Raw genomic sequence first — 27,773 nt, forward strand, 5'->3', positions numbered from 1 at the left:
TCCTGGGAACTTTTTGAAAAAGAAAACTTACAATTGAAGCATTTCATAAAATACAAAATTTCCAAGTCTGAATGAATTTTTCCTTGATTCATTTAAAGATTTTTAATAGTGATGCAGCTTTAAAAAAAAATTAAAATTATGGATTCAAAGTGTGAAAAAACATTTAATTTCCATTTGCATGGTCTCACAGTTGTTATAAGTAGCATTGAACAAATGCAAATATTACCCTACTGCCTGGAAAACAACTGTTTTGAGTCACCTAAACTAACTTTTCACTCACCCAGGACTAGTTAATTTGAAATTTAACTAGAGGGGATTATTATGAATACACTAGTAGTATAGATGTGGGGTTAGAAAGAGCAGAGCTAGGACACAGTCCATTGAGAAGGCAGAGAAAGGTACTGCAAAGGATTGCAGATGAAGGAATAAATGTACGAGGTTACTTGCAAGCTGCTGCGTCACTTAATTTCTCAGTAAAATGATAGACAGCATCACACTTCAGAATAGGTAGAGTGAAATAGCAGGGTTACTACCAATGTTACCCCTAATTTTTTTTTGGGTGCACAGCCAAACCTTTTGGCTGCATGGCCCATTCAGTTTCATGCATGCATGAAATTTAACTTGGGAAAAGCCAGTTCCTGGTTGTGTGGAACTGGCAAACAGCTGCGCAGATTAGAGGGAACGTTGATTACTACCTATCTGATATAAAGACAGAAAATGCTGGAAATACTCAGCAAGTCAGTAGTTTCTCTCGCCACAGATGCTGCCTGACCTGCTGAGTATTTCCAGCATTTTCTGTCTTTATATCAGGTTGCCAGCATGCACAGTATTTTTCTTTTGTGTTACTACCTATCTGGTTGTGGACTGAATAGTCAGTTAATTTAAAATCAGAGGGAAATAAATAGGTTTTAAAATGTTTTACATTTGCTTATGCTACGGGGCTGTTAGCTGTAAAGAATAATAAAATTGAGTTAATTTTTAATCGGGAAAAAAGCATCACCACTTGAGCCCAGTCTAGTTTTGTACTTGGCAAAAAGCAAGAACCACAGGTTACAAATTTATTTAAAAGATAGCAATGAATTAAATACAATGGATTCCACTTTTAAAAAAAATTTTTTTTTATTGTCACATAACACTAGACACTGTCAATTTCCAATGCATTAAAAAAAATCAATTTCTGCAGATTTAAAAAAGGGTTTTCATGCACAAAATATGCTCAGTGATATCACTCTGAATGGCCAAAATTGTTACTAAATATCACAGCAATGGCTGCATAAAATGATCAGCAAGACACTTCATCTTAAGAGTCAGCTTGATCAATGGTAGCACTCGGTCTCTTCAGAAGGCTATGGGTTCAAGGCCCACACCAGGTCTGCAGCACAGAACCTAGGCTGCCACTTCAGTGTAGTACTCAGCGAGTGCTGCATTTAGGCAGTGTTTTTTAGGTGAAATGTTAAACAGAGGCCCTGTTCCGGCAATTCAGCTGGCTATAAAATATCCCGTGGCAGTATTCAAAGAGATGGGGAGTTTTTCCAGTGGCCCTCAAACTCTACCACTAAAAACAGATTGATCATTTGTTGGGCAAATTGGCAGCTGCATTTGCCTACATAACAATAACTGTACTTCAAAACTAATTCATTAGCTGTGAAGTGTTTTAGAATGCAATAAGACACTATAAATGCAAGATTTGTGTCTCGGAGTAGGGGAATCCATTATACTACAGTGAAACCAATTTACATCACTGTTCACCTGTAGCAGTTTTTTGGGGAAAGTGAGCTAAGTGATACAGGAATTCACCATCGCAGGGAAGCAAAAGGTCACTCGGTCTCAAGTCTGTTGGCACCTGTAATCTATTTGTTCAAGTGCAAATCAAAATGAGATTAAAGAGATAAATTCCACATTTTCACATGCCAGTGGTAGAACACCAACTGTGGAAAGAGATTTCCATAACAGGGCCAGAGTGATTTCCTGGACTAGTTTCAATTGCCTAGATGGGTCGGAGAGGAATTTCCCAGATCTTTTCCCCCAACTTGCCCTGGTTTAAAAAAATTTTTTTTTGCCTCTCCCAGGAGATCACATGGTTTCAGGTAGGGTGGAGAGTATATACAAAAGGTATCGCAATTGTGTGGAACAGGCTTGATGGACCAGAGGGTCATTACCTGTCTGTCATTGTTCGTATAACATTTGTTATGTAGTCTCCATAAACCCGCCAAGTACATTATTGTAAGGTTTTCCATTAGTGACAAATCATTAAACATTGCATATTTAACCACATCATATCTTCAAGACAATCGAAATGTCACTTCATGCTATCCAAACAACTGTTCCGTTATCACAGCACCCTCCATCATAAAGCAACTTATTGGCCTTCAGTGTCACTAGATCCAAAGTAACTCTTAAAATTAGGGTATAGACTAATTGGTGTCTAAATTTAGACCTAGTGTATAAACACGAGACATACTGTTAGAGAGATTTAACTGACTCAATGTCTTTTGCCTCGTGTGTCACTAGGTCTTAGTCTGTGGAATAAATGGTTACTCCACTGTCACGTGTATCCTGTCCATCAGTGGATTACGTGAGGAACAAATTTACATGGTTGATACACCAAGTAACAATTTACAGACATACTGAATTATACTGGTTACAGAGAGGATCACCAGAGTTGCACAGTACTTATTATTCAATGCATAAAATAGAGACACAACAGTATTCCTTCAAACGTGACATCTTTTATAATCGGACTTGGTAGGGAATGCAAAATGGGTATAGGCACCCCATTAGCACCAACAACTGAACTTTTGCTCAGGATGAAACATAGTTGCTGGTTTTCCTTGAATTAACGATGCAATTATACAAAGGGAGGAATATATTTGGTAAATTTAAAAGTTCAGCCAACCAGTTGAATATAGTGATCTCCCCCCCCCTCCCATTTGCACTATTTTAAAAACTGAACTCCTATTTCTTTGGCTGCCCTGCCTCACATGGATACGTGGTAAAAGAGATCAAAGACTTGAGCTGCGATTTCTCTCGAAAATGAGGCATTTTTTGATTCCACTGATGTGGAACATCACTCTTACCTTTGTTAAATAAACCACTGATCTTTATTTTTGGGTGAAGTTATATTAATATAATAAATTGGAACATTTATAGACCGCTTACAACAAGGATCTTGTTCAGGTTGATCTTAAGTGGCTTCCATTATTTTTTGTGGAAGTTAGAGGTGTGTGAAACATGTAGCAGATGGCAGCTGTTCACCAGTTATTTGAAGATTTATAAGTCCTCTTTGTTTAGGAAGGACTGCTCATTGCTGCCTCCCCCTACAACAGTGTCTTCTTTATTTGGGGAGAACAAACTATTTAGGCCACAGACTTTATAGCCATCATTAACAGCATGCTGAACAGTTACCAGAAGCTGTGCTTCCATAACATGGGATGTGGAGAAATGGAACTGCATCTCTTGTGCATTTGGAGAGACTTTGCTCTGGTACAATGTTATACTAACTGGTCCAAGTAGAGAACTGGGAAATCTTGCTCAATGGCAATTAGCAAGATTGAAGATCAGCCATGTCTAGGGCCCTTTGGAGTCCTGAATCCAACTGCTACATTTACTAGCCGGCCATCTTCCAGAACTGTTAATATTTCAAACCAGCTCACAAATTTGGCACAAACACATCATAACAGCCATGTATATTTACACATCTACTACCTGCCTGCACTTAAAATCAGATTGCAGTTTATTTTTAAATTACTGGATATCTAGATCATACCCATGACAACCCAGTGTTTGAGTTCTTTAGCTCTTTTCATATTTGCATGAAACATGATAGTTACTTAATATGCCTCAATAGCATCAGCACAACTGACACGCAAGACTTGTTTATGTGGAATCTGTTGCGTGGGGATAGCAAGTGTTTAAATTCTACTGGTGCGAGGGATGGGAGAGAATGGGGGTTTGGACCAGCAGACTAAAATGATGCACTACTCACTGTCTGCCACAAGTGATTGCCAGAGCATCTTTTGGCAGAAATTATGCACTGCAACTGTGCAAAGAGCTGATGTGTCTTTCCCTATTGTTGGCCAGCAGACCAATATTGGCCCAAGTAGTAAATCTGAGCATCTCTCAACCTGCATTGTTAAAAGTTTGGAATTTGCTATGACATGTTTGGGGCAGATGCACACGTTTTCCGTACAACCAGAAAGATCAGCATTTGTCAGCTTTGGAATCCAGTGTTCTGCTGATTTCACGCAGATGTTGTTTAATGTTTGGTGTCCTAATTAAAAATGACAGTGTCAAGATATATGCCTCCTTGTGGCATTTCAAAATCTGGAATTCACGGGATGTGTACATCGCTGTATTGCCCTCGAGAAGGTACTGGTGAGCCGCCTTCTTGAACTGACGCAGTCTGTGTGGTGAAGGTACTCCCACAGTGCTGTTAGGTAGGGAATTCCAGGATTTTGAACAGCGACGATGAAGGATCAGTAATATTTCCAAGCCAGGATGATGTGGGACTTGGAAGTGGTGGTGTTCCCATGCGCCTACTGCCCTTGTCCTTCTATGTGGTAGAGGTCACAGGTTTGGGAGGTGCTGTTGAAGAAGCCTTGGCGAGTTGTTGCAATGTATCTTGTAGATGGTACACACTGCAGCCACGGTGCGCCGGTGGTGGAGGGAGTGCCAATCAAGCGGGCTGCTTTGTCCTGGATGGTGTTGAGCTTCTTGAGTGTTGTTGGAGCTGCACTCACCCAGGCAAGTGGAGAGTGTTCCATCACACTCCTGACTTGTCGATGGTGGAAAGGCTTTGGTGAGTCACTCGTGGCAAAATCCCCAGCCTCTGACCTGCTCTTGTAGCCACAGTATGTGTGTGGCTGGTCCAGTTTATTTATAGTATGAGGCAGTTTTTGCCTCATACTATAAGTAAACTGCAGCTTTAATGAGAACCTGGATGTTTAAAAAGCAAAACTACAACATTTCTAGTTTTTTGTTTTTGCGGTATTTGTTCATTTTCAGATGGGAGAAGCGTGGGGAGGAGATATTATGCTTCAATTTGTTTTCTTTCTTTGATACACAATCCTTGGAGTTTAGGATCACAAGTCCTACACATTATTTTAAAGAATTATGCACTTTTTTTTGGAGGGTTTTTTCTTCTTTTTACCATTTTTGCTGATCTTCTCTTTGTATTTGCGAATTTCTCGCACCAGTGTGTAGAATGCATCTTCCACGCCCTGGAATTACAAGGATATGAATTAGAGGTGAAGGAAAAACAAAACACAAGGCTTGCGTTCTTAGTTACTATAAAATTAAGTATATAAGCTGCAAGAGTGTAAGTCACACTCCAGTGACTGCTGGCATTTTGATTTTAAAAACCCATTTAAGTTCAAACCTACATAATACAGTGGCCTATACATTGGGTTGAGTTTCTTTCCCTTTTCTGAAGATGCTAATTCTTTCCAGGAAAGTTTCATAGATGCTGACAGACCAATTAGTATTCACAGAATCCCAGAATCCCCACAGTGCAGATAGAGGCCATTTCAGCCCATCGAGCCTGCACCGACACATATCCCACCCGATCACCGTAACCCCTACACCAACACATATCCCACCCTATCCCTGTAACCCCCCTAACACTAAGGGTCAATTTATCATAGCCAATCAACCTAACCCGCACATCTTTGGACTGTGGGAGGAAACCGGAGCACCCGGAGAAAACCCACGCAAACACGGGGAGAATGTGCAAACTCCACACAGACAGACAGTCACCCGAGGCCGGATTCGAACCCGGGTCCCTGGCGCTGTGAGGCAACAGTGCTAACCACTATGCCACCGTATTAGCAGACGATTCAACTAAGCAGGGCATCACAGTCAAGACAAATCTTGTCCTCACCTACGTCCACACTCTTTCTAGCAGGGCATATCGAATAGCCATCAAGAGTAGGCACTTTGCTTGAATGTCCCCGTAGCAACCCAAGGATGTGGAGGCCAATAATTGCAGTCTGGCTGTAGGGGCACTATCAGCTAATTCAACACAACTGAGAATCAAACTTAAGACTTTTTGATCCAAGTGGCTTAGCTATATGCTGCTTTAAGTAATTGTGCCATTGGGAAAGCACAAGTAAATGTTAATTTCAATTATGTTCTCCCAAATTTGGACACATACAGCTTAGTTGTAATTAGTGATATGCAAATGAAATGCACTTCCACTGACCAATGTACTGGAGACCAACTAATGTAACACTTTTGTTCAAGAAAGGAGAGAAGGTTACACCAGGAAAGTATAGATCAGTTTGTCTAATATTGGCTTTGGGCAAACTTCTAGGATCCATAATTAGATAAAATTAGTGAGCATTTAGAAATGCATGAGTTAATAGAGGACATCCAGCATGGTTTTGTTAAAGCCGAGTCATGCCTGATAGGTTTAGAAGAATTATTTAAAGAAGTGACTGTTTAGAAAAGGAGAATGCAGTAGATGTAGTTTATATGAATTTTCAGAAGGCATTCAATAAGGTGTCTCAATAGTTAGAAATATTTGACCATAAGTATGAGGAAATATAGAAGCAACAACAACTTGTATTTATATAGTGCCTTTAACGTAGTAAAACATCCCAAGGCGCTTCACAGGAGTATTAGAAAACAAAAAATTGACACCGAGCCAGATAAGGTATTAGGGCAGATGGCCAAATACTTGGTCAAAAAGGTAGGTTTTGAGGAGCGTCTTAAAGAAGGAAAGAGGTTTAGGGAGGGAATTCCAGAGCTTAGGGGCCTAGGCAGCTGAAGGCATAGCCACCGATCATTGAGCACTTATAATCCGGGATGCTTAATAGGGCAGAATTTGAGGAGTGCAGATATCTCGGGGGGAGGGGGGGGGGGGTGGTGGTGATTGTGGGGCTGAAGGAGATTACAGAGATAGGAAGGGGCGAGGCCATGGAAGGATTTGAAAATAAGGATGAGAAATTTGAAAGTGAGGCGTTGCTTAACCGGAAGCCAATGTAGGTCAGCGAGCACAGGGGTGATGGGTGAACGGGACTTGGTGCGAGTTAGGACACAGGCAGCCTAATTTTGGATGACCTCAAGTTTACGTAGGGTAGAATGTGGGAGGCCAGCGTTGGAATAGTCAAGTGTAGAGGTAACAAAGGCATGGATGAGGGTTTCAGCAGCGGATGAACTGAGGCAGGGGCGGAAACGGGAAATGTTACAGAGGTGGAACTAGGCAGTCTTAGTTATGCCACGGATACGTGGTCGGAAGCTCATTCAGAGTCAAATATGACACCAAGGTTGCGAACCATCTGGTTCATCCTCAGACAGATGCTAGGGAGAGGATGGAGTCGGTGGCTAGGGAACAGAGTTTGTGGCAGGGCCTGAAGACAGTGGCTTCAGTCTTCCCAATATTTAATTGGAGAATATTTCTGCTCATCCAGTACTGGATGTCGGACAAGCAGTGTGTCAATTTAGAAACAGTGGAGGGGGTTGAGAGAAGTGGTGGTGAGGTAGAGCTGGGTGTCGTCAGCATACATGTGGAAACTGACGGCATGTTTTCGGATGATGTCGCCAAGGGGCAGCATATAGATGAGAAATAGGAGGGGGCCAAGGATAGATCCTTGGGGGACCCCAGAGGTAACAATGCGAGAGTGAGAAGAGAAGCCATTGCAGGTGATTTTCTGGCTACGATTAGTTGTTTGACAGACAGGAAGCAGAGGGTAAATGGTTGTTGCTTGGATTGAAGAGTTAGCGTTGGGTCCACTTTTGTTTGCTGTATGCGTAGATGATTTGAACTTGGGTATCTTCTCTTTTCTCTTCCATGCCTAGTAACACATGAGGGAGCCCATTTCTTCCACTGCTTTTACATCCATGCAGATCATGCTCTGGCTTGTTTCCGTAATGAAGACCCATTTTTATGTGGCCAGGTAGTTGGCCTGACCAGGGGAGACCAGCTAGATGCTTTGGACATGAGAATCCTGCTGGATGTCAACCCAATAGTCAGAGGCTGGAACTATCGTCTGCTCTTGTCTGGAGTGGGGCTCGAACCCATAACCTTCTGACTCAGCAGCAGGAATACTACCACTGAGCAGAGGCTCACTCTGGACTTAGGTATAGGGAACACAAAATTTACTGAGAATAAAAAAAGTAGGTTTGACAACAGCAAGGACGATTGGAAAAGACTTATGAAAGACAGACAGATTAGCAGAATGGACAGACAGGTGGAAGATGCAATTTAATGTGTACAAGTGTGAAGTAATAAATATCGGTAAGAAAAACATCGAATGGGAGTGTACAGTTAATGGAAAGACACTAAAGGGTGTGAATGAACAGAGACTGAGGATTTCGAATACGCAATTCCTTGAAGTTGCGAGTGTAGGTAGATAAAGCTATTAAAAAAAATTAGGGGCTTAGAGTACAAGAATAAAGAAGTTATGAAAATTGTGTATGAAGCATTGGTAGCTCCATTATAGAAAGGACATTAAAGCCATGCAGAGCGTAGATGCACCAAGGTGGCATGAGGGCTGGGAAACTAGTTACGAGGAGAGTCTTGAAATACTGAGTATACTTCCTCTGGCGTAGAGAAGGCCAAGAGATTTTTTAATTTTTTTTTTAATATAAAAGAGATTTAAATTATGACGGTTCTGATAGTCTTTCCCAAATCACCCTATTTCCCCTGGTTGGGGAAGTCAGTGACAAGGGGGTCATTCATTCAAAACTGTGGCTAAGAGAACAAGAAGAATGTTTAGGAGATACTTCTTAACGTAGAGGGTTGCTGGAGTATGGAATGCTTTGCTGCAGGGAGTGGTTAAGGCAGCGTTTCAGGAAAAATTGGATAAATATTTGAAGCAAAGGTGTTTGGGGGGGGGGGGGGGGGGGGAGAAAAGAGAGCAGGGAGTTGGGATTAGTTTTGGATTGCTCTAGCTTAGAGTGGGCACAGACATGATGGGACCAATTGCCTCATTGTGTGTTATTAATTTATATGGCTCTAAACTTTGGTAATTGAACACAGAACATAATTCCTGAGAATTCAACCCTGGATGTATGAGCATATATTCTCATAGCCCACTCCAGGTAATGCATCCCAGGCCATGTAATTCCCAAGTCTCAGTTTTCTCAACAATTGTACAAGAGATATTTGTTTTAATTGTGGTGAAGGGACCTACCCAAGATGGCTTGTGACATGCCAGCCACTTTCACATGGCTAAGCAGCTGAGTAAAGAGCAGACTGGCAAGCCTGGAGCAAAGCACCTGCCCATCCCATCAGGCAAGGAAACTTCAGGTTGCAAAGGGGCCAAAAATGTGTTTTGTTTTTAAATGCTTTTATACTGCACTATTGCCACTGGGTTCTTGATGCACAGGCCTTTTGCAGTTGGCTGTGTCAAAACAGATTTTCTTAGCAGCCAGTCTTAGTTAATATCAGTTTTATATTTACATTGTAGTCAACTGCACAAGTCCTGCACTTGGAAGCCCGGCAGTACTAGTGCAGGTCACACACAATATAAAAGCACCATTTGGTGCAAGTGGAGCAGATTCCAATTAAAACTGAACCAACTATTTTAAAGCAGCTGGTTGCTGTGAACCAGATACAGAACCTAAACACAAGAATGGGTACAGAATACTCATTAACTATCAATACACAGGAGCATCAGCACAATACAAGTTACATAGTGGCATCAGGGACCCAAGCATGAGAGGAGGGAAGGAAAAGGTTTATTACTCACCTACAGACATTGTAATTGATTGATTTTCTTGTACATTTCCTTCCCACCCCCTGCTAAAAATTGGCTTTGTACCTGTCGTGTTTTGGCTGAGGTTTCTATGAATGGGATTCCATAGCTCTTTGCTAGTTCTTGTGCTTGCTTTGTGTCCACAGTCCGTGATGGAAGGTCACACTTATTTCCAACTAATACCATGGGTACATCATCGGAGTCTTTCACTCTATTAATCTGCTCTCTGGAGAAGAGACAAAAGTTAAAATGAAGATTTTCTTTGCATTTTATTTCATTCTGCCAACAATTGTTAAAACAATGACTGGATTCTTTCCAAGTGCATTTGGAACAAATACACCATGTCCACAGTATAGGTTACAGCAGTACCACATCACCATAAACCCCATATACTACAACCACATGTACAAGTATGGTTTATGGTTCTTACTCTAATATAGACAGCAACATAGACTAGCTCCCGCAATGGCTCAGTTGGTAACTTCAGTGCAGTCCAGAGACCAGAAGGTCCCAGGGTTGATCCCTAGTCTATGCTGAGCTAGCAAATAATTGGGGTGCTACAATTGGCCTTGGCACCACAGGATGGGGGTGGGGAAATCAGAGTTTCTCCTCCTGATTGCAGTCCAGAAAGTGCATGTGTGTGTTTGGACATTGAGTGAGGACAGGATTGGGTTTATCCTTGATGCTTCCCACAATTGAATAGTCCAAGTGCACGCACTGTCTAGGCTCACACAAGAATGTTTACTTGGGTGAGGTACTGCAGGGCAGGACGGGCATCTGTGGAACCGTACCCTAACAACAATCTACACCTTAGGAGAAAGGGGGTAAGAAAAGAGGGAGCAAATTTCTTGAGAAAAAAAAGAAGAGGCTTTTGTGTATTGTATGCAGGATACCCAAACTTGAGTGGTGGATAAATAGCAAGGTACTGTAGTTTGATGGGCATTTGTTGCACACAACTTACTCCTGGGAAAAATATTGCCACTAAACTACAGTCTTAAACTGTAATTGCAGCATTGGAACACAAAGTATAAGTTTAAAAGCAAAGCTGGTTACATCCATGTGCTTTTCAGCACTTTGAACACCTAAGTCATGTTTTTCACATTCTTCTCCAATTAGAACAAGTCCTATTCCATTTAGCCTACTCCTCACAAGTTTACTGTTGGAGTCCATGAATCATCCTGTTCATTCTCTTCTTTCCCAAGAACAAAGTCTTTCGCAAAATGCTTGACTTTGTGAACTTTGAATTAAAAAGTCTACTTTTCCCATGAGTATTGGAGACTAGAATTTTGACCTAAATCTCACGATGTTCAAAGTGTGTCCTTACCAACATGTTATATTAAAGAGTTATACTTACAAATGGGAAATATTTTAAAACTACAATAGGTCCTTGAATTTATACTAGCATCTCTCTCCAACTTTCTGCTGTGCCATATACAAAAAAAATTATACTCCTTGGTTGTGTTTGGGTTGAATAGGTGTAAATCTGGTGTCAGTTTTCTTCTGAACTGTATACAATACTAACCTATACAGATGGACATCCTCGAAGGATTTGGTATTATTGATAGCAAAGACGCAGAGGAAGCCCTCACCAGTTCGCATGTATTGATCTCTCATGGCACTGTACTCTTCTTGACCTGCCGTGTCCAGAATATCTAATAAACATGTTTCCCCATCAATAACCACCTGTTTCCTGTAGGAATCCTATGCAAGGAAAGAGTGAAAGTAAAGTTGGTAATCAAGTCATAATTATATTTCTCACCACTGTTTGAGTCTCATCCTCCTCCCCTTCCCCAATTACAAATGCACATGTTGAATCAAACAGATCATAAGGATTGTTGGGAGGAGTTAGAATCATAGAATGGTTACAGCACAGGAGGCGGCCATTCAGCCCGTCGAGCCAGTGCCGGCACTTCAGCTAGTCTCCCCCCCCCCCTTTCCTGTAGCCCTGCAAATTTTTTCCCTTCAGGTACTTATCCAATTCCCTTTTGAAAGCCATGATTGAGTCTGCCTCCACCATCCTTTCAGGCAGTGCATTCCAGATCCTAACCACTTGCTACATTTGAATACCTCTATCAAATCTCCTCTCAACCTTCTCTGCTCGAAGGAGAACAACCCCAGCTTTTCTAGTCTATCCACGTAACTGAAGTCCCTCATCCCTGAAACCATGCTTGTAAATCTTTTCTGCACCCTCTCTAAGGCCTTCACATCCTTCCTAAAGTGCGGTGCCCAGAATTGGACACAATACTCCAGTTGAGGCCGAACCAGTGTTTTATAAAGGTTCATCATAACTTCCTTGCTTTTGTACTCTATGCCTCTATTTACGAAGCCCAGGATCCCGTATGCTTTTTTAACCACTTTCTCAACCTGCCCTGCCACCTTCAACTATTTGTGCAGGTATACCCCCGAGTCGTCCACTGTCCAGACCATCTCAACTGAAATCTCTTTTGTGCCTGAATTTTCAAACATTTTCTGGGTTCCCCTCTATTTTGTCAGTAATTTCTTCCTCAGTTTAGTTATTTTCCATGCTACATAAAGTTTCAGACTGAGGTTGTGCAGATGTCCTACTTTCCACAGAGAAGATCACAAACTCCCAGTATTGGGTTGTAGGACTTGAGTACTGCATCACCAGGAGTTCTTAAAATTGCAATTTGCAGGAGCCTGTTGTATCATACTTTAAGGTTCTCTTAAAATATGCCTCTTTGACTAAGATTTTGGTCACCTCCCCTAATCGTTCCTCCCTCGGCTCAACATCCATTTTCCTTACATAAAGAACATAAGAAATAGGAGCAGGAGTAAGCCTTTTGGCTCTTCGAGCCTGCTCCACCATTCAATAAGATCATGGCTGATCTTCTGCCTCAACTCCATTCACTGGCCCTATCGCCATATCTCTCGATGCCTTTACTAGTCAGAAATCTATCGACTTCGGTTTTGAATATACCCAGTGACTGAGCCGCCACAGCCCTCTGGGGTAGAGAATTCCAAAGATTCACCACCCTGTGTGTGAAGAAATTTCTTCTCATCTCAGTCCTGAATGGCCTACCCTTTATCCTGAGGCTGTGGCCCCTGGTTCTAGACTCCCCAGCCAAGGGAAACATTCTCCCAGCATCCACCCTATCAAGCCCTGTAATAATTGTGTATGCTTCAATGAGATCCCCTCTCATTCTTCTGAATTCAAGAGAATACAGACCTAGTTTACTCAATCTCTTCTCATACGACAGTCCCGCCATCCCAGGAATCAGTCTTGTGAACCTTCGTTGCACTCCCTCTATGGCAAGTATATCCTTCCTTAGGTAAGGAGACCAAAATTGTACACAGTACTCCAGGTGTAGTCTCACCAAGGCCCTATATAATTGGAGTAAGACTTCTTTATTCCTGTACTCAAATCCTCTTGTAATGAAGGCCAGCATACCATTTGCCTTCCTAATGGCTTGCTGCACCTGCACATTCACTTTCAGTGACTCATGTACAAGGACACCCAGGTCCCTTTGAGCATCTGCATTCCCCAATCTTCTAGGAAGTGCTGTGGGATGTTTTTGTATGTGAAAGGCGCTATATAAATGCAAATTATTGTTAATTGATTGAACGGAATACTCATTTTATTCTTTCTTGCTGGCTACTTTTCTATCTCATGAGCACTGAGGCCAACCACAGGGCCCCTACACCTGCCCTGCCCAAGTTCAAGTGTCTCAGCAGAAGCTGGGGTTCAAACGCGAAACACTCCTGGTCTGTATAGCTTAACCAATTCAACCATCAGAGAGCTCATCCCCAAGCAATTGGAATGACTGCAGCATTGACAAGAAACAGACAGTGGCATCGGCAGGGGCCTGAGAGGTTGTGTACCTCTCAGCAGTAACTATCACTCATTATTGTATTCTAATCTCTAATTTGCTCACTTGCACACTTGTTGCAGGTGCATCCATCATGGGATTGGGATATAAATTCTGTAAGCTTCACTAGTTAAAGTTTGCAGAATTGTAAGTTGCACATGATAGTTTTCTTTCTTGACCATTGTAGCTTATTTACTGGTAACTCTCAATGACGAGTGTACATCAGTATTAACCTGCGGCTACCAACAGTTACAGGCTTGCTTTTAAAAGCAATCTCCAGCTCATGCATGATAATGCTTGGCTGAAATAAATCCTAATAGTACAATAAGAAATGCTACTGAAATTGCTTTTCTTTAGTATTATTACACTACAAAAAAAAACACTTTGAAATAAAATAAGTTTTAAAGCATTATCATGTTTTACCCATCTTTGCTTCTTCCATTTAACTTTATATTATTTATAACTTCAGTACCATAGGAGTGTTTAAGCTAATTACATACTTCTTTGCTCCCTTCATTTCCCATTTTGACCAAGCTCTAAACCAAGTCTTAAACAATTGCTGATTGACTACGAACCTCTCCAAAAAGGTGCTTTTTAAAAAAAAAAATTTATAAAGGGCCAGCAGGGAGTCTGAACACTCTAGCTTGCCCTGTTAGCATCAACTGCAGCAACCAAACTAAATCACTAAATTAAAATCGAGCCAATCAATAATGCTGAATCAAGATAACTTATCGTCAACCAACTTTAGTAGTACTCAATTGCCTGCACTTTAGGGATGCAAGTTCATCAGAAAAACCTAAAAGATTATAATAAACATTGAAGCTAAGTGCATGATTTATTTCCCGCCCTTAGTCCTCACTGCCACAGTTTAATGTGGCGCCCACTCAACTATTCATTGCCCAGATTCCATTTGCCCCTCTAGTCTCCAAGCAAACATTTTATTTTTCTGCCGTTCCTCACTTACCTCTATGGTTGGATCATATTCATCCACAAAATGGTTCTGTATCAGCTGGATAGTCAGAGCACTTTTCCCAACACCACCAGCTCCTACCACCACCAACTTGTATTCTGTCATCTTCCTGTTAATGTAGCAACTGGAACCATAAAGCAAGCAATTAGTAAAACAGCGTAGCATTCATCCCACAGCACTCATCTAATCGTTCGTAACAGGCTGTTAAATACAAAAAATTATTTTTGTCTTTCAACCTTGGTTCTTTTCAAACAATTCTTAGCTGCTTTTTTGAGATTTTCAAACTGTCTTTCTGAAAGATTCTCCAACGGCCCATGCGATTCTCTAGCTTCTAACTACCCAAATTGTCTCTGTTTCCTGGAAACAGAGTTTACTGGGACATCCTGGTTTTTAAATACAGTACCAGGGCTTCAAATTCAAAAAAGGGAAGTGTCAGTCAAATAGAAACTGACCCAATCATGAAATCTGTGGTCATCTCCACTGCGCTGCTGTAATCCAGCAGGAGAAGCCCCGATAATATGCACCTCCTACGGGTTAGATTTCCTCTCAAGCCAGTTAGCAGTGTCAGCACCTCACCAGAGTCAGAGGTTTTGGGTTCAAGTCCCACTCCATTGACTTGAGCATATAATCTAGCTGAGGGAGTGGTGCCGTCTTTTGGATGAAATGTTTAATCAAGGCCTTGTCTGATCTTTCATATGGACATAAAAGATCCCATGGCACTATTCAAAGAAAAACGTGGGACTTCTCCAACATTTATCCCTCAACCAACTGTCACTAAAACAGACCATCTGGTCATTATCTGATTGCTGTTTGTGGGATCTTGCTGTGCGTAAATTGGCTGCTGAGTTTCCTACATTACAACAGTGACTACACTTCAAAAGTTCTTAACTGGCTGTGAAGCACTTTGGGCCGTATTTATTTCTTACCATAGAGCCCACAACAACTAATTTTGCAATATTGGAGTAATCACAGCAAATCGAATTCTGAACTACATAAGATATACGGCACAGAAACAGGCCATTCAGCCCAACCAGTCCATGCCAGCGTTTATGCTCCACTCGAGCCTCCTCCAGTCTTTCCTCATCTAACTATCAGCATAACCCTCTATTCCCTTCTCCCGCCTCCCCTTAAATGCATCGATACTATTCGCTTCAACCACTCCCCGTGGTAGCGAGTTCCACATTCTCACCACTCTCTGGGTAAAGAAGTTTCTTCTGAATTCCCAATTGGATTTCTTGGTGACTATCTTATATTGATGGCCTCTAGTTATGCTCTTCCCCACAAGTGGAAACATTCTATCTGTTTCCACTCTATCAAAACCTTTCATAATTTTAAAGACCTCTATTAGGTCACCCCTCAGCCATTTTTCAAGAGAAAAAAAAAGAGACCCAGCCTGTTCATCCTTTCCGGATATGTATACTCTCTCATTTCTGGTATCATCCTTGTAATTCTTCTCTGCACCCTCTCCAGTGCCTCTATATCCTTTTTATAATATGGCGACCAGAACTGTACGCAGTACTCCAAGTGTGGTCTAACCAAGGTTCGATACAGGTTTAGCATAACTTCCCTACTTTTCAATTCTATACCTCTAGAAATAAACCTTAGTGCTTGGTTTACTTTTTTTATGGCCTTGCTAACCTGTGTTGCAACTTTTAGTGATTTGTGTATCTGTACTCCGGGATCCCTTTGTTCCTCCACCCCACCGAGACTCGCACCCTCCAAGTGATGTGACCTCCCTATTCTTCCTACCAAAATGTAATACCTCACATTTATCGGTGTTGAACTTCATTTGCCAATTATATTCCCATGCTGCAAGTTTATTAATGTCCTCCTTAGTATTGACTATCCCCCCCCAAATTTGGTGTCATCCACAAATTTAGAAATTGTGTTTTTGATTCCAAAGTCTAAATTGTTAATATAAATTGTGAACAGCAGTGGTCCCAGCACTGATCCTTGTGGAACACCACTACCCACCTTCTGCCACTGTGAATAGCTACCCTTTATCCCGGCTTTCTGTCTTGAAGCCAGCGAGCTATCCATTCTGCTACTTGTCCCTTGACTCTGCATTCTCTGACCTTGTCCATCAGTCTATTATGGGGTACCTTATCGAAGGCCTTTTGAAAATCTAGATAAATTACATCTAGTGCATTACCACTATAAAACAGTACTGCTGGAACTGCAGAACGCTTGGTCAGCAGACCAAGTTATGTCCCATTCTGGTCACCAAGACATAAAAAGCAGACATTCTGGGCGGGAGGAAGCTCAGAGTAGAGCCAGAAAGCTGATCCTAGTACCAAAGGAATGTCTTAAAACACTAGAGAAAGCAGGGCTTCTCGGCTTTGAAAGGAGACGATGGAGGCCTGCCCTTAGACAGGTGTATAAATTTGTAACCAGAATACAAAAGATATAATCAGAACCAAACCGGAGAATAAATCATAGAATCATAGAAATCTACAGCACAGAAGGAGGCCATTCGGCCCATCTTGTCCGTGCTGGACAAAGAGCTCTCCACCCTAATCCCACTGTCCAGCACTTGGTCCGTAGCCCTGTAGGTTTCGGCACTTCAAGCGCATATCCAAGTACTTTTTAAATGTGATGAGGGTCTCTGCCTCTACCACCCTTTCAGGAAGTGAGTTCCGGACCCACACCACCCTCTGGGTGAAAAAATTTCTCAAGTTTGCCTTTTACTAGTTTGAACCTGTGTCCCCATAAGACAAGGGACACAGGTTCAAACTAGTAAAAGGCAAATTTAGGACAGATGCCAGGAAGTTATTCAGACAAAATACATGGAATGAATGTAGAGGACTATTTGCAGGGTTATGGGAAAAAGCTGGGGTGTGGGACTAAATTGGACAGCTGTTTCAAAGAGCTAGCACAGGCACAACCGGCTGAATGGCCTCCTGTGCTGTAAGATTCTGATTCTAACTTCCAGGTAGGATAATGAAGGCAAAATCTCTAGAATTATTCAAGAAACAGTGAGATGCCATGGTAGGGGAGAACGGTAGAGTCTTTCCTCGAACAATAAACCAAGATAGACCAAATGGCCTTATTTATCCATTTAACTTGCATGAGGGGTATGTCTTTCTTTTAATAAATGGACTCCTTAGGTTATTTTCCCCTTTCCTCCCTCCCACCAACATTTTTGGCCAGTATGATGGACAGAGATCTACTCATGTCCTTGTAACTAAAAAGTAAATGTGAGCAGCTGCAGGGAAGGCTCGCCCAGCTTTAACTTCCAGTGGAGATTAGAAACTTGAGCAGACATCCCCCCTCCACCTTCTGGTGTCACCATTATAAGAACGTAAGAAATAGGAGCAGGAGTCAGCCTTTCGAGTCTGCTCGTTATTCCAAAGGAAATTACAGTTAACCCCCAAATATGAATATATTACATAATTTGTTTTTGAGAAATAAATAAATACATGAGACAAGTCTAGACTTTAGGTTCTGAACCTGCTAGTTCCTTGTACCAGTGAATAGCCTGTTCCTAGACCTCCCTCAATACTGCTGGTCAACTTGTCAATGATACTGTCCTTGTGGAATTACACAGTCTTCAATCAGCAGAGAACCAGCGTCTAGTTCCTGGCCAGTGAGAGGATGCAAGAGGTCAAACCCGAGTCTCCTCATTCCTCAGCACTGCATCATCTTCAAACCCGAGTCTCCTCATTCCTCAGCACTGCATCATCTTCAAACCCGAGTCTGCTCATTCCTCAGCACTGTGTCATATTTTCTATGAATGGGAATTAAATATTCACAATGCATATTCCTGAGGTTTTGTGTTACCTTGAATAAAATGTTCAAATATAAGAAATAGCTGGCAGTGCACACAAGGCTGCAATTCAACCTTGGGATTTGTATAGAATACAAACTGTTCAAACTTCACTTTCACAATCTGTAATATCAGAAGTCCCTGAATGAATTATAGCTTTGAAACATAAGTACATTTTTTGTTCTGAAAAAAAAAAAAAATCATACCATGGTGGCATTGTTCAGCTCGTGAGCCAAGATCCATCACGAAGCAGTTTCATAGAACTACATTTAAAATGGAACAACTGTTTTTCCTCCATCCACATGCATCAGGGAATCAAATAGCAGATTATAAATTAATTGGGATAGTTCTAGTAGACACCTGTGCTTGATAACTGAGCGAATTCCCAGCTGAGCTGCATTTGGTTCGATTTGCCACAAGGGACATTCTCTTTCACAACTTCTTGTACCAAACCACCTCTTTCCCAATAGTTGCATCCATAACGAAATGTGAACGCCTACTTCCTTGTATTGTCCCGATACACTGGCCAGCACCACTTGACCATCCGCCCTTCACCACATACCACCAGATTCTCTCCCCTCTTTTCCTGAAGGTGCTAATTTTTCCTGGGGCACAGGTGCAAGTCTCCAAGATACCTCACTCCGGTGTCTTTCTCCATATGACCCTGTTGATCAGCCAAGCTTGATTGCGTCCTCACCAAACATGCCCTTTCCATCAGGAATGACTGAATTTGACCAGGAGAAGGAACCCTGACTGATGTTTCCCGTCTTTAGCCCAAGAGCCCACATCTCTTGTTCTGAGTAACATTTCCTCTTGCTGTCACTCAGTGTAAACCTATAAAGGCAAAACTTGCCTACAATAGTGAAAAGAAAATGGATTTAATGAATTGAAGCCAGGGATTTTAATAGTGTAGATTTTTATACATCACCATGCTATCTCCTGTGACCCAAAATGGAAATGTCACACTTCTGTTGCTTCCAAGGAACTTGCTTCCTATTTCATGACAAATGCACATCTTCCTCTCAACAACTCTTAAATCTCTCTAAAGTTCAAGTTCATCCAAGTCTGCTCCCATATATGAGAGGGCTCTTCAAGCACCCATCATGCACTCCCAGACAAGATAACAGATCAGACAAACTCTCACACCCACCCTATTGCAGTATTTGTGCTGCCCTTCATTTTGTCAGTATTACCTCTGCTACTATCTCCAAATCCAGTAATATTTGGAAGATTATAACAACTGTATCCTCAATTTCCTTGCATTGGGCATGAAGATTTTGCTATTACTCCTCTGACCCTTCCTCTCGGTGTTGAAATTAAACCTCATTGCACTCTCTCTCCTACTTCAACTCACTTGCCCCAGAATTGTGGAACTGCTAATCTCCCTTGGCCTTTCCATCCTTGTAGAGCTTTGAACACCCAAGCTGGACATCTAATCACAACTTCCTGATTTATCTCAGCTTCTCGCCTATTCTTGTTCTGCACTCAGGACCCTGGCTCGCCACCTAGGTTTTACAATAATAAAAACATTGCAGTACTCCAGAAAACCCAAAGTACAGCATACAGTGATAACCATCAGAGTAGTCTGCTGCTCCAGTAGGCATGTGATTTTAGTACTGCCTCTACTGATTTGGTGTCAATATCCATAGAGTTTGCAAGAATGCCAAATCTCAAGTTTTATTTAAACCAGATTTTCTACCTAAATTCAAACCCTGCTATATTATTTAGTGAATCCCCTATCTAAACACAGACCATTTTAATATACAAGTGGGCTCTTAACATGTATTAAAGACCAAAGATGATGCTTAGGAGAAAGGTTTCACCGAGAGTTCTAGATGGTTCAGCTGGTAAATGCACCCGCAGAAATGGTTGAGTCATTGGGCCAGACATAGACTCGGAGCAGACTGTCTGACTGGCCCACTGTCATTCATTGGTACACTAGATCGAAGGAGCAGGCTGCCCAGTCAGCGAGGGGCAGGTACGCTGTGGCCAGAGAACCTAATAAGGAGGGAAACCCTGAAGGAAATAGGGGCAAGATAACATCATAGACATCAGGGCTGCACTGCACAATGCTATAGAGCGGAAGGAAGCAGGCCCAAGCCTTTATCATACTGTGTTATTTCGAGAGACCCGACCTGCTTAGCAGAGGGAAGGAAGGAGAAATTAGAGGGAGCAATTTGGTTGGGAATGTCCAGAACAAAGGGGCATAACTTAAAATTAGAGCCAAGCCGTTCAGGGGTGATTTGGGGAAGCACTTCACACAAATCGTAGCAGAAATCTGGAATTCTCTCCCAAAAAGCTGCTGAGGCTGGGGGTCAAGTGAAAATTTCAAAACTGAAATGGATAGATTTTTGTTGGGTAAGGGTATTAAGGGATTATGGAACCAATGCAGGTAGATGGAGTTAAGGTGCAGATCAGCCATGATCTAATTGAATGGTGGAACAGGCTCGAGGGGCTGAATGGCCTCCTCATGATACTGTGTCTCAGGGAGCTGAAAAGCCCAATCTGCTCTTCATCCACTGTCCTCAGACAGGCACGTTGTTCCAGGGGACACTTTCTAGCAGTCTGGAGCAGGAAGCCTGGCTTATTATCTCCTCCATAACCTGGAGGCCAATCGTAGCTTCTCAACCTCCACTCTGGCTAACTCAGCATTGGACCTAGAATCTGTTGTCCAAATTGCTACAGATTCCTATTTAACCATGATGGTGCCACCCCTTTAAAAGCGGCAATAGCTCCTAGTTACGTTTATCAGAGAACAATCAACTGGGTGTGAGACTGTTGAAAATTCATTTCACTAAATCTATATATTTCACAACAAGCATCAAAGCATATGAAGACATTACAGAATCTCTCCCGTCAGCTGACGCAGCTTCTACAATGCAGCAACAGCCGTGAACTTTCAGTGCATATCCCAGGTTCTGAATTTAACTGAAACTTCACAAACTCTGACAACTCACCTGACGTGCACGCAGCCAGGAGCCAAAACAGCTCAGTGTCGAAGTGTCAGCCAAAAATACTCAGTGGATCAGGAAGCATCTATAGAGAGAGAAACAGAGTTAATGTCTCAGGTCGATGACCTTTCATTAGAACTCAAAGATGGTAGATTTTAACCGTTTTTAAGCAAGTACAGAGCCAGAGGGGGTGGGGAAGAAAGAACAATGGAAGGTTTGTGATAGGGTGGAGGGCAGGAGTGATTAAACGACAAAAGGGTGATGGTGCAAGGCAAATATCCGCTCCATCACCAAGACTGCCTATTTCCACCAGCGTAACATTGCCCTTCTCCGCCCCTGCCTCAGCTCTCAATTGCTGAAACCCTCATCCATGCCTTTGTTACCTCTAGACTTGACTATTCCAACACACTCCTGGCTCACCTCCCACGTTCTACCCTCCATAAACCAGATCTCATCCAAAACGCTGCTGCCTGTATCTTAACTTGCACCAAGTTCCGTTCACCCAGCACCCCTGTGCTCGCTCCCAGTACAGCAACACCTCGATTTTAAAATTCTCATCCTTGTTTTCAAATCCCTCCATGGCCTCACCCCTCCCTATCTCTAATCTCCTCCAGCCCCCCTCCCCTGTAATCTCCTCCACCCCCCTCCCCTCCTCTGTAATCTCCTCCAGCCCCCCTCCCCTCCTCTGTAATCTCCTCCAGCCCCCCTCCCCTCCTCTGTAATCTCCTCCACTCCCCCCCCTCCCCTCCTCTGTAACCTCCTCCAGCCCACCCCCCCATCTCTAACTTCCTCCAGCCCCCCCATCTCTGTAACCTCCTCCAGCCCCCCCCATCTCTGTAACCTCCTCCAGCCCCCCCATCTCTGTAACCTCCTCCAGCCCCCCCCATCTCTGTAACCTCCTCCAGCCCACCCACCCCCCCATCTCTGTAACCTCCTCCAGCCCACCCACCCATCTCTGTAACCTCCTCCAGTCCCACCCCCTCCCCATCTGTAACCTCCTCCAGTCCCACCCCCTCCCCATCTCTGTAACCTCCTCCAGCCCCCCTCCCCTCCTCTGTAATCTCATCCACACCCCCCTCCCCTCCTCTGTAATCTCCTCCAGCCCCCCTCCCCTCCTCTGTAATCTCATCCACACCCCCTCCCCTCATCTGTAATCTCCTCCACTCCCCCCCCCTCGGTAATCTCCTCCACCCCCCTCCCCTCCTCTGTAACCTCCTCCAGCCCACCCACCCATCTCTGGAACCTCCTCCAGCCCCACCCCCCCATATCTCTAACCTCCTCCAGCCCACCCACCCCCCCATCTCTGTAACCTCCTCCAGCCCACCCACCCCCCCATCTCTGTAACCTCCTCCAGCACCCCCATCTCTGTAACCTCCTCCAGCCCACCCATCTCTGTAACCTCCTCCAGCCCACCCACCCATCTCTGTAACCTCCTCCAGCCCCCCCCCATCTCTGTAACCTCCTCCAGCCCCCCCCCAAATCTCTGTAACCTCCTCCAGCCCCCCCCCCCAATCTCTGTAACCTCCTCCAGCCCCCCCATCCCATATCTCTGTAACCTCCTCCAGCCCCCCCCATCTCTGTAACCTCCTCCAGCCCCCCCCCCAAATCTCTGTAACCTCCTCCAGCCCCCCCCCATCTCTGTAACCTCCTCCAGCACCCCCCATCTCTGGAACCTCCTCCAGCCCCCCCATCTCTGTAACCTCCTCCAGCCCACCCACCCCCCCATCTCTGTAACCTCCTCCAGCCCACCCACCCATCTCTGTAACCTCCTCCAGTCCCACCCCCTCCCCATCTGTAACCTCCTCCAGTCCCACCCCCTCCCCATCTCTGTAACCTCCTCCAGCCCCCCTCCCCTCCTCTGTAATCTCATCCACACCCCCCTCCCCTCCTCTGTAATCTCCTCCAGCCCCCCTCCCCTCCTCTGTAATCTCATCCACACCCCCTCCCCTCCTCTGTAATCTCCTCCACTCCCCCCCCCTCGGTAATCTCCTCCACCCCCCTCCCCTCCTCTGTAACCTCCTCCAGCCCACCCACCCATCTCTGGAACCTCCTCCAGCCCCACCCCCCCATATCTCTAACCTCCTCCAGCCCACCCCCCCCCCATCTCTGTAACCTCCTCCAGCCCACCCACCCCCCCATCTCTGTAACCTCCTCCAGCACCCCCATCTCTGTAACCTCCTCCAGCCCACCCATCTCTGTAACCTCCTCCAGCCCACCCACCCATCTCTGTAACCTCCTCCAGCCCCCCCCCAAATCTCTGTAACCTCCTCCAGCCCCCCCCCAAATCTCTGTAACCTCCTCCAGCCCCCCCCCAATCTCTGTAACCTCCTCCAGCCCCCCCATCCCATATCTCTGTAACCTCCTCCAGCCCCCCCCATCTCTGTAACCTCCTCCAGCCCCCCCCCCAAATCTCTGTAACCTCCTCCAGCCCCCCCCATCTCTGTAACCTCCTCCAGCACCCCCCATCTCTGGAACCTCCTCCAGCCCACCCACCCCCCCATCTCTGGAACCTCCTCCAGCCCACCCACCCCCCCCATCTCTGTAACCTCCTCCAGCCCACCCACCCATCTCTGTAACCTCCTCCAGTCCCACCCCCTCCCCATCTGTAACCTCCTCCAGCCCCACCCCCCCATATCTCTGTAACCTCCTCCAGCCCACCCACCCCCCCATCTCTGTAACCTCCTCCAGCCCACCCACCCCCCCATCTCTGTAACCTCCTCCAGCCCACCCACCCCCCCATCTCTGTAACCTCCTCCAGCCCACCCACCCACCTCTGTAACCTCCTCCAGCCCCCCCCCCATCTCTGTAACCTCCTCCAGCCCCCCCCCAAATCTCTGTAACCTCCTCCAGCACCCCCCCCAATCTCTGTAACCTCCTCCAGCCCCCCCATCCCATATCTCTGTAACCTCCTCCAGCCCCCCCCATCTCTGTAACCTCCTCCAGCCCCCCCCCCCAAATCTCTGTAACCTCCTCCAGCCCCCCCCATCTCTGGAACCTCCTCCAGCCCCCCCCATCTCTGGAACCTCCTCCAGCCCACCCACCCCCCCATCTCTGGAACCTCCTCCAGCCCACCCACCCCCCCATCTCTGTAACCTCCTCCAGCCCACCCACCCATCTCTGTAACCTCCTCCAGTCCCACCCCCTCCCCATCTGTAACCTCCTCCAGCCCCACCCCCCCATATCTCTGTAACCTCCTCCAGCCCACCCACCCCCCCATCTCTGTAACCTCCTCCAGCCCACCCACCCCCCCATCTCTGTAACCTCCTCCAGCCCACCCACCCCCCCATCTCTGTAACCTCCTCCAGCCCACCCACCCACCTCTGTAACCTCCTCCAGCCCACCCACCCATCTCTAACCTCCTCCAGCCCCCCCCCAAATCTCTGTAACCTCCTCCAGCCCCCCCCCAATCTCTGTAACCTCCTCCAGCCCCACCCCCCCATATCTCTGTAACCTCCTCCAGCCCACCCCCCCCCCCATCTCTGTAACCTCCTCCAGCCCCCCCCATCTCTGTAACCTCCTCCAGCCCACCCATCTCTGTAACCTCCTCCAGCCCACCCACCCATCTCTGTAACCTCCTCCAGCCCACCCACCCATCTCTGTAACCTCCTCCAGCCCCCCCCCCCCATCTCTGTAACCTCCTCCAGCCCCCCCCCCATCTCTGTAACCTCCTCCAGCCCCCCCATCTCTGTAACCTCCTCCAGCCCCCCCCCCAAATCTCTGTAACCTCCTCCAGCCCCCCCATCTCTGTAACCTCCTCCAGCCCCCCCATCTCTGTAACCTCCTCCAGCCCACCCACCCATCTCTGTAACCTCCTCCAGCCCCCCCCCATCTCTGTAACCTCCTCCAGCCCCCCCCCCCATCTCTGTAACCTCCTCCAGCCCCCCCCATCTCTGTAACCTCCTCCAGCCCCCCCCCCATCTCTGTAACCTCCTCCAGCCCCCCCCATCTCTGTAACCTCCTCCAGCCCCCCCATCTCTGTAACCTCCTCCAGCCCACCCATCTCTGTAACCTCCTCCAGCCCACCCACCCATCTCTGTAACCTCCTCCAGCCCACCCACCCATCTCTGTAACCTCCTCCAGCCCCCCCCCCATCTCTGTAACCTCCTCCAGCCCCCCCCCCCATCTCTGTAACCTCCTCCAGCCCCCCCCCCATCTCTGTAACCTCCTCCAGCCCCCCCCCATCTCTGTAACCTCCTCCAGCCCCCCCCCCCATCTCTCTAACCTCCTCCAGCCCCCCCCCATCTCTGTAACCTCCTCCAGCCCCCCCAAATCTCTGTAACCTCCTCCAGCCCCCCCCCCAAATCTCTGTAACCTCCTCCAGCCCCCCCCAATCTCTGTAACCTCCTCCAGCCCCCCCATCCCATATCTCTGTAACCTCCTCCAGCCCCCCCATCTCTGTAACCTCCTCCAGCCCCCCCCCAATCTCTGTAACCTCCTCCAGCCCCCCCCATCTCTGTAACCTCCTCCAGCCCCCCCCCAAATCTCTGTAACCTCCTCCAGCCCCCCCATCCCATATCTCTGTAACCTCCTCCAGCCCCCCCATCTCTGTAACCTCCTCCAGCCCCCCCCCAAATCTCTGTAACCTCCTCCAGCCCCCCCATCTCTGTAACCTCCTCCAGCCCCCCCAAATCTCTGTAACCTCCTCCAGCCCCCCCATCTCTGTAACCTCCTCCAGCCCACCCATCTCTGTAACCTCCTCCAGCCCACCCACCCATCTCTGTAACCTCCTCCAGCCCACCCACCCATCTCTGTAACCTCCTCCAGCCCCCCCACCCCATCTCTGTAACCTCCTCCCCCCATCTCTGTAACCTCCTCCAGCCCCCCCATCTCTGTAACCTCCTCCAGCCCACCCATCTCTGTAACCTCCTCCAGCCCCCCCACCCATCTCTGTAACCTCCTCCAGCCCACCCACCCATCTCTGTAACCTCCTCCAGCCCACCCACCCATCTCTGTAACCTCCTCCAGCCCACCCACCCATCTCTGTAACCTCCTCCAGCCCACCCACCCATCTCTGTAACCTCCTCCAGCCCCCCCCATCTCTGTAACCTCCTCCAGCCCCCCCCCATCTCTGTAACCTCCTCCAGCCCCCCCCATCTCTGTAACCTCCTCCAGCCCCCCCCATCTCTGTAACCTCCTCCAGCCCCCCCCCATCTCTGTAACCTCCTCCAGCCCCCCCCATCTCTGTAACCTCCTCCAGCCCCCCCCCATCTCTGTAACCTCCTCCAGCCCCCCCCCCAAATCTCTGTAACCTCCTCCAGCCCCCCCCCCAAATCTCTGTAACCTCCTCCAGCCCCCCCCAATATCTCTGTAACCTCCTCCAGCCCCCCCCAATCTCTGTAACCTCCTCCAGCCCCCCCCATCCCATATCTCTGTAACCTCCTCCAGCCCCCCCAATCTCTGTAACCTCCTCCAGCCCCCCCCATCCCATATCTCTGTAACCTCCTCCAGCCCCACCCCCCCCCAATCTCTGTAACCTCCTCCAGCCCCACCCCCCCCAAATATCTCTGTAACCTCCTCCAGCCCCCACAGATCTCTGCGCTCCTCCAATTCTGGTCTCTTACACAACTCTGATTTTAATCCAATAGCAAAATACTGCGGATGCTGGAAATCTGAAATAACAACAGAAAACGCTGGGAAAACTCAGCAGGCCAGGTAGCATCCGTGGAGAGAGAGAGAAACCGTTAACGTTTCAAATCTGGGCCCCTTCCCAGACCTGAAACGTTAACTCTCTCCGGATGCTGCTTGGCCTGCTGAGTTTTTCCAGCGTTTTCTGTTATTTCAGATTTTAATCGCTCCACCATTGGTGGCCGTTCCTTCAGCTGCCTATGCCCTAAGCTCTGGAATTCCCTCCCTAAACCTCTCCGCCTCTCTACCCCCACCACTTCATTGGAACAGTGTAGGAGACCGAGGACAGAGTGTGATGGAGAATTAAAATGGCAAGTGACTGAAGCTCAGGGTCACATTTGCAGACTGAACGGAGGTTTTCTGCAGAGCGGTCACCCAATCTGCATTGGGTCTCCCCAATGTAGAGGAGACTGCATCACGAGCAGCGAATGCAGTTTATTAAGTAGTAAGCATTACAAGTAAATCACTGCAAATTCAAGCTTGTTTTCCTGAATGACACAAGCCTTGGTAGTGTTGGACATTGCCTGTGAATGACAGACAGCAACACACCTGAAATAATTCTCTACTTACATCATCCTGCCCCTGACTAGAGGGCGATTGTGGGGTTGAGCAGGCTAGCAATAGAAAATAAAAACCTAAAACAGAAATTGCAGCAAAACGTAAATGAGACACAGGGAGATCCCAAGATCAGGGTGTGTAGAACTTACCGTACAAACAATGCAGGAAAATCCTCCTCGCTCCGCCCTGCTTTCAATCCCAAATGTATATTTAGGTTTTAAAAGCTAAATATTATCCCACTGATGTCCCGGAAGTAACCTTTGGTGTTTCACTGCGAGTTACATTGTTGCCACTTTCACAATGTAACTGTTTCTGCACCGGAAGTACCCGCCTAACCACTGGCTGACAGCCCGGGGACCAATAGAATCCGCGCAAGCT

The 27,773-nt window shown here is 46.0% G+C and overlaps 2 protein-coding genes across 3 annotated transcripts in view; one reads left to right on the forward strand and one right to left on the reverse strand.

Annotated features, from left to right (window-relative positions):
- Window positions 1-27,773, forward strand: part of LOC147099704 (uncharacterized) — a 171,841-nt gene that overhangs the window by 109,481 nt on the left and 34,587 nt on the right. The window lies entirely within an intron of this gene.
- LOC147099705 (GTPase KRas-like) lies at window positions 1,101-27,721 on the reverse strand. Of its 2 annotated transcripts, XM_085969102.1 has the most exons (7): window positions 27,545-27,721; window positions 21,219-21,297; window positions 17,963-18,222; window positions 14,490-14,619; window positions 11,221-11,399; window positions 9,765-9,924; window positions 1,101-5,219 (listed from the first exon to the last, which is right to left on the reverse strand). In XM_085969102.1, the coding sequence occupies exons 4-7, from the start codon at window positions 14,598-14,600 to the stop codon at window positions 5,103-5,105; spliced, it is 567 nt and encodes a 188-aa protein (XP_085825228.1). In that variant the 5' UTR covers window positions 14,601-14,619; window positions 17,963-18,222; window positions 21,219-21,297; window positions 27,545-27,721; the 3' UTR covers window positions 1,101-5,102. The 2 variants fall into 2 exon arrangements, with proteins under 2 accessions (XP_085825228.1, XP_085825227.1); XM_085969101.1 differs by lacking the exon at window positions 17,963-18,222.

The sequence above is a fragment of the Somniosus microcephalus genome, chromosome 28 (genome assembly GCF_052327205.1).
Source record: "Somniosus microcephalus isolate GS21.2 chromosome 28, FLI_Smic_1.0, whole genome shotgun sequence".
NCBI classification, from domain to species: Eukaryota; Metazoa; Chordata; class Chondrichthyes; order Squaliformes; family Somniosidae; genus Somniosus; species Somniosus microcephalus.

Bases quoted from the DNA above. Each gene is read 5' to 3' on its own strand.
- LOC147099705 (XM_085969101.1), bottom strand. From the start codon at position 14,600: ATGACAGAATACAAGTTGGTGGTGGTAGGAGCTGGTGGTGTTGGGAAA. The intron at 11,400-14,489 runs GTAAGTGAGGAA...TTCCTTGCATAG, and splicing joins AATATGATCCAACCATAGAG to GATTCCTACAGGAAACAGGT. The intron at 9,925-11,220 runs GTTAGTATTGTA...TCTCTTCTCCAG, and splicing joins GAGGATGTCCATCTGTATAG to AGAGCAGATTAATAGAGTGA.